The sequence below is a fragment of the Stomoxys calcitrans genome, chromosome 3, assembly GCF_963082655.1.
Source record: "Stomoxys calcitrans chromosome 3, idStoCalc2.1, whole genome shotgun sequence".
Taxonomy (NCBI): domain Eukaryota; kingdom Metazoa; phylum Arthropoda; class Insecta; order Diptera; family Muscidae; genus Stomoxys; species Stomoxys calcitrans.
Window position 1 is genome coordinate 38,087,663 of NC_081554.1, and position 11,907 is coordinate 38,099,569.

General features: G+C 36.7%; 1 protein-coding gene across 1 annotated transcript; it reads left to right on the forward strand.

Moving 5' to 3' along the window:
• The first annotated feature begins 2,983 nt into the window (after positions 1-2,983).
• On the forward strand, positions 2,984-4,224 carry LOC106092542 (juvenile hormone acid O-methyltransferase-like). The gene is made up of 3 exons (XM_013259421.2): positions 2,984-3,382; positions 3,442-3,725; positions 3,978-4,224. The coding sequence occupies exons 1-3, from the start codon at positions 3,129-3,131 to the stop codon at positions 4,169-4,171; spliced, it is 732 nt and encodes a 243-aa protein (XP_013114875.2). The 5' UTR covers positions 2,984-3,128; the 3' UTR covers positions 4,172-4,224.
• Positions 4,225-11,907: the final 7,683 nt, after the last annotated feature.

Consider the following 11,907-nt stretch of genomic DNA (forward strand, 5'->3'; position numbering starts at 1 on the left):
TTAGGGTCAATATGTTTCAAAATGCAAATAAAACAAGTTTATTTCATTCTTTTCTCGACGTTTCTTTTTTTTTCTTTTCAATGGACATCTCCCGTGTTAAAAATAACGTATTCTGGAATCGATAAGCTATAGAGGCTATCGATTCGCAAACTAAATCTTGTATGTTTTTTGACGAGACAAGAAGGCAATAACAAATAACGGAATCCAAAATGAAGAATCCTAATGTTATACATTTACCATTTTCCCACTGGATAACATATTCAGGAACTGCAAGTTCGATTCGCCTCATAAAACAGATGTAACATAAACAATTACCCAAAATTTGGCCATGAGCATTTCATTAAGGCTAACATATGTAAAAGCAAACTATGTTCGGCCGGACCGAATCTGATATACCCTCCACCATGTATTGCCTTTGTCAAGTTCTTTGTCCGATATCTCTTTATAGGCAAACGATGCATAATGGGTGAGAATTGCTATACCATTTAAGATATATCTGGTTATTGACCGATTCGGACCATACTTGGTTTCGATGTTGGAGGTCAAAGTAAAAGTCATTGTGAAAATTTCAACCAAATCGGATAAAAATTGCGCCTTATAGGAGCTCAAGAAGTAAAATCGGAAAACAATTTTATATAAGACCTGTATTAGATTTGAAACGATTCAGAACATACTTGGAAGGTATGTTGAAGGTCATTGGATAAGTCGTTGTACAATGTTTCAATCAAATCGAACAAGAACTGTGCCCCCTAGAAGCTTAAGAAGTGCAATCGGTTTATATGAAACCCATATGAAAGCATGGACCGATATGGCCCATTTAAAATTCTAACTGACCTTAACTTTACAATAATTGTCCATTAGAGAAAATGAATTCCTTTAGCGAAACTTAGATTTCCAAGCGCCTCGATCTACTGCGCTTCTTCTCCGATCTCTGACACTCAGTTTCAAGATGTCACTCTCCACTTGTTCACTCCATTGGAGATTTTGGTCATCCTTTTTGAGTGTTCTATTATGGTCGCCTTCAAACGACTTCTTTCTTCTTCATCCATTCTGAAAATATGAACTATCCATGATTTGAAACGATTCAGAACATACTTGGAAGGTATTTTGAAGGTCATTGGATAAGTCATTGTACAATGTTTCAACAAAATCAAACAAGAACTGTGCCCTCTAGGAGCTCAAGAAGTGCATTCGGTTTTAATGAAACCCATATGAAACATGGACCGATATGGCCCATTTAAAATTTCAACTGACCTTAACTTTAAAATTATTTGCCATTAGAGAAAATGAATTCCTTTAGCGAAACTTAGATTTCCAAGCGCCTCGATCTACTCCGTTTTTTCTTCAATCTCTGACACCCAGTTTCAAGATGTCACTCTCCACTTGTTCACTCTATCGGAGTTTTGATTATCCTTTTTGCGTGTTCTATTATAGTCGTCTTCAAAAGACTTCTTTCTTCTTCATTCATTCTGACAATATGAAATATCCATGATTTGAAACGATTCAGAACATACTTGGAAGGTATGTTGAAGGTCATTGGATAAGTTGTTGTACAATGTTTCAACCAAATCAAACAAGAACTATGCCCTCTAGGAGCTCTAGAAGTGCAATCGGTTTATATGAAAACCATATGATAGCATGAACCGATATGGCCCATTTTTAATTACAACTGACTTAACTTTACTCGACTATAATTGACCATTACAGAAAATTAATTTCTTTAGCGAAACTTAGAATAGATTTCCAAGCGCCTCGATCTACTGCCCTTCTTCCCCAATCTCTGACACCCAGTTTCAAGATGTCACTCTCCACTTGGTTACTCCATTGGAGTTTTGGTCATCCTTTTTGAGTGTTCTATTATGGTGGCCTTCAAAAGACTTCTTTGCTGGAACATCTTCATCCATTCTGACAACATGACTTATCCAACGCAATCATTGTATTTTGATGCGATTAATTAGGCTATAGTCGTCATACAGCCCAAACATCTCGTGATTCATACAACGCCTATATTCTCCATAAACGCAGACTTATTCATGTATTTTACGAAGGATTTTTCTCTCAAACACTCCAAGTACCGCGTCATCTGCTTTTGCAAGTACGCTTGCTTCGGAGCCATACAACAGCACGGGTAGTATCAGTGTATGGTATAGTGTATTTTACGTCTGCCGAGAGGTGGCTTTGCTCCTCAACGGCATGCTTAATCCAAATTAGCATCTGTTAACAACCTACACGTAAATTAGATATTTTTGCAAAATTCCAAGCGCCTAGCTTTACTACTGCGAAAGTTAGTGTGCTTTCGGCCGACGGATGGACGGATTTGGCTGAATATTTGCACAATGACTTCTCCTACATCAACATTCAACATACCTACCAAGTATTGCCGTATTGCAAGTACCAAGCATTGCATTTGCTAATAATGATTACAAGTTTGGAAAAGATGTTGCTAGTGGGGCAAGATCATTTGTATTTGATGATATGAGGACTATGGGCATTAATGGCAATGATGATTATTTTTATGTAGGTCTTTTATTTGGATGCGGTTGACAGAATGGATTTATCCACCAAAGCAGTTGACTTGAACGATAAATTCTCGAAACAAACTAGTAGTTCGAGTTTCCTTTTCTTCTTCGTCGTTTAAATACCGTTGCATTTTCTATTCAAGCGCTAAAGCAGGTTTTTCTGTTCTGATTATGGGAAATAATCCAATGAACTTTCTAATTGATATATTTACATATAAAACAAGTTTTTTTACTCGTACATCAAATACAATACTGGAGAATATGCAAGTCTACTTTCTAGTTTTTCTGACTTTAGGTATTTGAATAATTAAAAATTAAACTACTTTAATTAAGTCACAACTTTTTCATTGACAATATTTTTAATAGCGTATGACAGCAGTCCACGTGGAAAAAAATAGTCGGACTGTCTTGTTTTCTTTTAAATATTGATGCAGTCTGGCCGTAGTCTGCTCGTTCAATTACTTGGTGTCTAGAAGCAACCGTAGAAAATGAATAAGCCGGACTATTATCACAAATCTCATAGTGAAGGGAAGCGGGATGTAGGAGAACTTTTCCAAGAGTTTTCAACAAAATTCCAATGGCGCACTGTAGGTGGTGATATTTTTTGCGATGTGGGCATTGGGCCAGGAGATTTTTTTTATCAGCCACATTTACCCTTTGGTCAAGGAAAAATGTTCCAAAATCGTGCTTTGTGATATATCAAAAGAAATGTTGGAATATTGTCGAAAACATTTTCACGTATCCGACAAGTTGGATTATAAATTATTTGATATTGCCGAAAAAAGTGGACCACCCAAAGAGTTGGAGGGTCAATTTGATCATGTGACCTCAATGCTTGTATTACATTGGGTTTCGGATTATCGGTAAGGCGCACTCATCTGCTGATATGGATGATCGAAAATAATTATCTCTTCCATTTTAGGCAGAGTCTTAAAAACTTTTATCAGCTTCTTCGTCCAAAAGGTGGAGATTGTATTCTGAGTTTCTTTTTCGACAACCATGTCTTTCATACCTGCAATCATTTGGGAAGCAGTCCAAAATGGTTTCAATACACACAAGGCAAAGGTCAATTTCATTTAGAATTTCTAAATTCAAAGGATCCTATAACAGATTTTTGCAATATGATGACAGCCGAAGGATTTCAGAATGTGGAAGTTAAGATGAAGCCGGTTGTTTATAATTATGGAAATAAGGAAAATTTTAAAGGTATGTAATAAGGTAACTTCGCTGTGGGAAACTTTATTGCGATATATTTATATTAGAATAGAATCTCTTAAAGATACATCATCAAAATCTTGAATATCAGTATCAAAAGTTTTTCAAAATTCAAATTAATATTAAATCGAGTTCAACCAAGGGTTACATGGTTAAATAGCAACATTGATTTAAAAATTAAGACAAACCCAGAAACCTTCTGTTATTAAAGTTTGGATTGATATTTAACTCTCTTTTTTTCAGAAAATATGATATCCGTATTACATATTTTTGATTTTTTAACGAAAGCCCAACAGGATGAGTTCTTTGATGAATTTGTGGACCACTTAGCCCAACTCGCTGCTAAAAAACTTGGAACAAGTCCTCAGAATTCAAAATATTGCATATGCATCGATTTAGTTGTAGCATATGGACAAAAACCATGTGTAATCGAATAATGAAGAAATTCGTAGGAAATGTTTGAAATTAAAAAAAAATTCAAATATGTTGAGTTTGGTTAAGTTTCATTTCTGGTATTGTAAATACACTGAAAAAATTTTTGTCCAAATTTTATAGATTCAAGCCAAAGATTAGTGGTCATAAATAGAAGATTATAAATTTGTCAACCTTTTAAGGAAACATTCCCTTTGGTGAAAAATATTTTCTTTCATATTAAGGATTTTTATACCCACCACCGAAGGATGGGGGTATATTCATTTTGTCATTCCGTTTGCAACACATCGAAATATCCATTTCCGACCCTATGAAGTATGTATATTCTTGATCAGCGTAAAAATCAAAGACCATCAAGACATGTCCGTCCGTCTGTCTGTTGAAATCAGGCTACAGTCTTCAAAAATAGAGATATTGAGCTGAAACTTTGCACAGATTCTTTTTTTATCCATAAGCAGGTTAATTTCGAAGATGGGCTATGTCGGACTATATCTTGATATAGCCCCCATAGAGACGGATCAGCCGATTTAGGGTCTTAGGTCCATAAAAGCTACATTTATTGTCCGAATTTGCTGAAATTTGGGACAGTGAGTTGCTTTGGGCCCGGCAACATCCCTCGTCAATTTGGCTCAGATCGGTCTAGATTTGAATATAGCTGCCATATAGACCGATCCTCCGATTTATGTTCTTAGGCCACATTTATTATTCGATTGTGCTGAAATTTGGGACAGTGAGTTATGATAGGCCCTTCGATCCTCCGATTTAGGATCTTAGGTCCATAAAAGCCACATTTATTATCCGATTTTGCTGAAATTTTTAACAGTGAGTTGTGTTAGGCCCTTCGACATCCTTCGTCAATTTGGCACAGATCGGTGCAGATTTGAATATAGCTGCCATATAGACCGATCTCTCGGTTTTAGGTTTTGGGGCCATAAAAGGCGCATTTATTGTCCGATTTTGCCGAAATTTGGGTCAGTAAGTTGCGTTAAGCTCTTCGACGTCTTTCTTCAATTTGGCTCAGATCGGTGCAGATTTGAATATAGCTGCGATATAGACCGATATCTCGATTTAAGGTTTTGGACCCAAAAAAGGCGCATTTATTGTCCGATTTCGCAGAGATTTGGGACTGTGCGTTGTGTTAGGCCTTTCGACATCCGTATTGTATAGCTTTATTTTTAGTTATAGCTTCTAAAAGGACCAATATTTTATTATACACAATTGAACAATGACTTGTACCGATTAGTATTTGGTCCAAATCGGAACATATTTCGATATAACTGCTATGGGACATGAGGTATGCAATTTACACCGGATTTTGATGAAAGGTGGTTTACATATATACCCGAGGTGGTGGGTATCCAAAGTTCAGCCCGGCCGAACTTAACGCCTTTTTACATGTTTTATTTGAAATGGTAGTTAAATAAATCCTTAACTTTGCGTCTTGTTATTGAAGACAACCAGTAAGGAAGGGCAAAAGTCGGGCAGTGCCCGAGCTATATCCAATTCTGAACCAATTTTGATGGACTTCAGCGGATGTTTTCAGATGGGTTATTAAACCATCCGTATCAAATTTCAAAAAGCGAGAGGAAAGAGAAAAATACTTCTTGCTAAATATCGGATAATCGGTTAACAAATGGCCATTTTATTGCATTATTACTGCAAATCGGACGAACATATATATGGGAGTTATATCTAAATCTGAAGCGAAGTCTCGTAAAGGACTCCACAACAATACCGAAAGCTGATGCCCTTTATTATAGCTGCTATGAAATAAGGCATGAAATTGAATGTGAATTTGTTCTTAGCCAGAGACTGAAATATCTTGTCTCTAGGTTTACTCTGGTGGATGAGATGCTAGCTACAATCCGCATAAGGGCCAAATTCTTCAACATCAGCCTTTTTTGTGCCCATGTTCCGAAGAAAGAAAAGTAAGAACAGACCAAGGATATTTTCTACCAGTGCAGTGGTTAGAAAGAGAATACGGCAGCTGTCCCGCCCATGATATTAATTTCGTTCTGGAAGATTTTAATGCGAAAATGGGGAACAAATATATCTTTGTGTCAACAGCCAGAAAATATAGCCCACACCAAGAAACTTCCGATAAGGTATTGAGGCTAATAGATTTCACCGCGGCAAAGAACATGGTAGTTAGCAGCACCAGATTCCAATGTCAAAGGATTCCCATGGCCATATGGCTGTTATCCGATCAAAACACGAGAAATCACAAAGATCAACAACGCCAGGCAAAGGAGGCCGATGGAGTGCCCAAGAGGAGAAAAGTTTCTCGAAACTGCGAGGAAACTCGAAGATGAAGACGGAGCGCAGAAGTTCGAGAGGTTTGGAAAGCTTTCCGGCTAGTGGGACATATGTTCTGTAAGCGCCATTAAAGTAAACAAGTAAAAGCGTGCTATGTTGGGTTGGACCGAATATTATATACCCTCCACCATGGATCACATTTGTCAAGTTCTTTGGCCGATATCTCTTTATAGACAAACAAAAGTTAAGAAATAAGAATTGCTATGCTATTTCAGCTGTACCAAGTTATGAACCGATTGGGGCCATTCTTGGTTTGGTTGTTGGATACCAAAGTAGAATTCATTGTGCAAAATGTAAGCCAAATCGGATAAGAATTGAGCCCTATAGTGGTTCAAGAAATAAATTTGCGAGAGCTGTTTATATTGGAGCTATATCAGGTTATAGACCGATTTGGGCCATATATAACACGTATATTAAAAGTCAGACAAGAAGTCGTTTTTCAACCAAATCAGGTGAGAATATCTCCCTCTAGAGGCTCAAGAAGTATAATCGGGAGATCGGTTTGTATTGGAGCTACATCAGTATATGAACCGATTTGAGCCATACTTGGCACAGTTGTTGACGGTCAAACCAAAACTCTTATGAACCGATTTGAGCCATACTTGGCACAGTTTTTGACGATCAAACCAAAACATTTCATGCAAAATTTCAGCCAAATCCGATAATAAAGCGTCCTCTGGAGAACAATACCTGCAAAATAGGCCAACATTCTGTTTATATAGCAGTCATAAATACGATAGCGATCTCGAAGATGAAGGCCTAGGGCCATAAATGATTTTGCTAAAATTTGATACAATGAATTGTGTTATACCCTTAGACATCTTTCCCGAATGTAGTGGTTGGATATATACAGACCAATATCCCGTTTTACGGCGTTGAACAATGAAGTGTGTTAGACGCACCGGAGTCCATTCCAAGTTTGTTGCAAATCGAACCATATTTTCATATACATTCTACGGGTTCATAAATGATGAATTTTTCAACAGATTTTTGATGAAATATGGTCGGATAAACCGGGTATCCAAAGTATGGTCCGGCTGAACTTATTGTATTACATTAATAAAGTTTTTTGCAATGATATATTTTATACACACCATTAAAGGTGCAATACATCGATATATCCAACACAAATGCAAATGAACATTCAATTAAGGAACAGGGACAAACGTCTCACATATGAGTGCTGTTCTATTCAAGTTTGAGGTCAAGGATAAGGTGCGACACCTCTTTGGCGAAAAGCTTTTACATGACATAGTACATCACAAATTGTTTTCTGATGTTCTCTCCAGGATTTGATATATCCATCTCTGATCCTTAAAAGTACATAGTATTTATACATGTCTTTATCATAAAAAGTTAATTGAAAATGAAATTATGACGCCGAATAAAATTGCATACAATTTTGAATTTAGAGACAAATTCATTCAAATTTTGCAAGCAAATTCTGATGATTCGTAAATTGCAAAGGGCAAATTTGCTTTAAATAACGTTAAGGAAGGTTCATGCCAAATTACAAGCGTTAATGAACTTTAGGCGTTAACTTAAAGACGTCATATCTTCTTTATCAAAACAGAAACGGTAATAAAACAATTAAAACAGAAAACAAAACAATTATGTTAGGCGGCAGCGAAATCAACGATGAACACACACACACCATTGTACAGTATTTTCTTATATTGCCAGCATATGTTTGGAAATAATGCGCAAATGTGTGTATGTGCCTATCGCTGTTATAAATGCATATATGCAAGTTAAAGGTGCGTTTCTAAAGTTTTCGCAGATTGATGGTTTGCAAGAAATAAGGTGAATGTTCTCCATTATTCCAATTAACAAAAAAAAACAGCAAGTGAAAAGGCGTAAAGTTCGGCCGGGCCGAACTTTAGATACCCACCACCTCGATTATATATGTAAACCACTTTTCATCAAAATCCGACGAAAAATGCATACCTTATGCTCTATACCAGCTATATCAAAATCAAATCAAAATATTGATCTTTTTAGAAGCTATATCTAAAAATAAACCGATTTGAACCACATTCGAAACGGATGTCGAAAGCCTAACTGTGTCAAATTTCAGTGAAATCAGATTATAAATGCGCCTTTTATGCTTCCAAGGCTTTAAATCGAGATATTGGTCTTGATGGCAGTTATATTCAAATCTGAACCGATTTGGGCCAAGTTGCAAAAAATGTCGAAGAGCCTAACACAACTCAATGTCCCAAATTTCGGCGAAATCGGACAATTAATGCGCCTTTTATGACCCCAAAACCTTAAATCGAGAGATCGGTCTATATGGCAACTATATCCAAATCTAAACCGATCTGAGCCAAATTGCAGAAGGATGTCGAAAGGCCCAACACAACTCAATGTCCCAAATTTCGGCGATATCGGACAATAAATGCGCTTTTTAGGGACCCAAAACTTTAAATATAAAACCTATATATCCAAATCTGAACCGATAAGGGCCAAATTGAAGAAAAATGTCGAAGGGCCTTAGGCAACTCACTGTCCCGAAATTTCAGCAAAATCGAATAATAAATGCGCCTTTTATGGGTCCAGAAGAATGTCGAAAGGCTCAACACAACTCACTGTCTCAAATTTCGGTGACATCGAACAAGAAATGCGACTTTTATGAGCCCAAAACCTTAAATGGAGAGATCGGTCTATATGGCAGCTATATCCAAATCTGATCCGATCTGGGCCAAATTCAAAAGAGATATCGAGGGGCCTAATACAACTCACTGTCACAAAATTCGCCGACATCGGACAATAAAAGTGCCTTTTATGGGCCAAAGACCCTAAATCGGCGGATCGGTCTATATGATAGCTATATCGAAATCTGGACCGATCTGGGCCAAATTAAAGAAGGATGTCGAAGGGCCTAACAGAACTCATTGTCCCAGATTTCGTCCAAAATCGGAAAATAAATGCGCCTTTTATGGGCGCAAGACCTTAAATCGAGAGATGGGTCTATATGGCAGCTATATCCAAATCTTGACCGATCTAGACCAAATTGAAGAAGGATGTCGAAGGGCCTAACACAATTCATTGTCCAAAATTTTGCCAAAATCGGACAATAAATTAGCCTTTTATGAGCGCACTACCTAAAATAGAGAGATCGGTCTATATGGCAGCTATATCCAAATCTGGACTGATTTTGGCCCATTTGAAAAGGGATGTCGAAGGGCCTAACACAACTCACTGTCCCAAATTTCAGCAAAATCGGATAATAAATGTGGCTTTTATGGGCCAAAGACCCTAAATCGGCGGATCGACTTATATGACAGCTATATCCAAATCTCGACCGATCTGGACCAAATTAAAGAAGGACTTCTTGACTTCTTGAGCCTTACAACCCACAATTTTTGTCCGATTTGAGTAAAATTTTGCATAAAGTGTTCTGCTACGATTTACAACAATTGTGCTAAGTACAGTCCAAAACGGTCTATAATCGGTTCAGATTTGGATATAGCTCCCATATAAACCTATCTCCCGATTTGAAATCTGGAGCCTCTGGAAGCCGCAATTTTTTTTGCGACGCTTGAATTATTCCCTGGTTAGTCAAACATTTGATACGTAGCGTAAACTTATGCTCTTTAACTAAATTTATTTTAGCGCTGAGTTTAGCATATCCACCTAAAAACTGATCACCTGAGTTCGATCCTGGCCAGAACATCAGAAATAAATTATCATTGAGCTTAAACATGAACCGGACAGCACTCACTGATGTGTGAGCAGTTTGCCCCCTTTTCCTTAATGGAAGACTAATCGGAGGATCGGTAGAAGACCAATTTACATGGGAGTTATATCAGGTTATGGACAGTTTTAGGCCGTACTGGGCACAGTTGTTGGAAGTTATAACAGAACTCTTTGTTCAAAATTTTAGCGAATTTGGATAACAATTGTGGCTTCCAAGGGCTCAAGAAGTCAAATCGGGAGATCGGCTAATATGGGAACTACATATTTGGTTGCCTAAAAAGTAATTGCGGATTTTTTAAAAGAAAGTAAACGCATTTTTAATAAAATTTAGAATGAACTTTAATCAAATATACTTTTTTTACACTTCTTTGCTAAAGCAAGCTAAAAGTAACAGCTGATAACTGCCAGAAGAAAGAATGCAATTACAGAGTCACAAGCCGTTGAAAAAATTTGTCAACGCCGACTATATGAAAAATCCGCAATTACTTTTTGGGCAACCCAATAAGTTTATGAAGCGATATAGACCGTACTTGGCACAGTTGTTGAAAGTCTAAACTTAACACCTCATATCAAATTTCAGTCGAATCGGATATAAATTGAGCCATCTTGAGTTTCAAGAAGTCAAGATTCAAGATCCGTTTATATGACAGCTGTATCAAAACATGAATCGTTATTGCCCATTTACAATCTCAACCGACCTACACTAATAAGAAGTATTTGTGCAAAATCCCAAGCTCCTAGCTCTGTTCCTTCAAAAATTACCATGTTCTCGACAGACGGGCGATCAAGTGGACGGAAATGACTAAATCGACTTAGAATGTGAAAACGATCGAATTGTTGTTGAGTGTCAGATCAATATTTTGTTGAGTTACAAGGATAAGTGGAATACACTAATCCTATGATGTAGGGTTTAATAAAAATGCTTGACCGAATTTTTTATGAAATTTTATCAAGTCATGCAAAACCTAAAAATGTATTTTCTTCGGATGAACCTAGTGAAATTGGATTTAGAATATTTATCATTCTTTTGAAGGATGATCAAAAAGTGGTTTTTTGGCTTTTCTCTCAATTAAATATGTACGTTACTAGAGATGTGATCTTCATACTCCATACACAACTGCCCCAGTTAACATTTCAAAGTATCATTCCAAAAATGAATTGTTTAATGTCACCGCCAGACATTGTTTGATATGATCTACTTTAATTAATTGCAAAAAAAACATACCTTAACAATCAAAAACCCAACGACTTATTATTTATTTGTTTTAGCATTATATATTCGTATTTTATTCGACTTAAAAATAAATCAAACAAATTTGGATTGATAAATACTTGCCTCTGTTTTTTGGTAGAAAAACGACCGACTCATTAAACTGTAATCCTTAGACAATCAGTAAAGGCTTCAATAAAAACGGGCCTTTTTTACATATAAGTTAAAAGAGATTTTTTATGAAATTTAAGACGATCTAAACTGCGCGAGCGTCTTTCTTAGGTAATAATAATTTGACTTTGGCGTTTTATTAGTCACTAATTCAATCAATACACTCAACCAAATTTGTTATTCAAAACAGCAAAAATGTTTGCTAAAACAGCAGCTTTTGTCTGTTGAAAATCGGAAAGCAGACATTACTGCTGTTTCAGCAAACATAGGGCTGCTGGATTAGCAAACATTTCTTAATGCTATTTCAACTACCAAAATCTGCTGCTTTGAGTATACAAGTCTGCT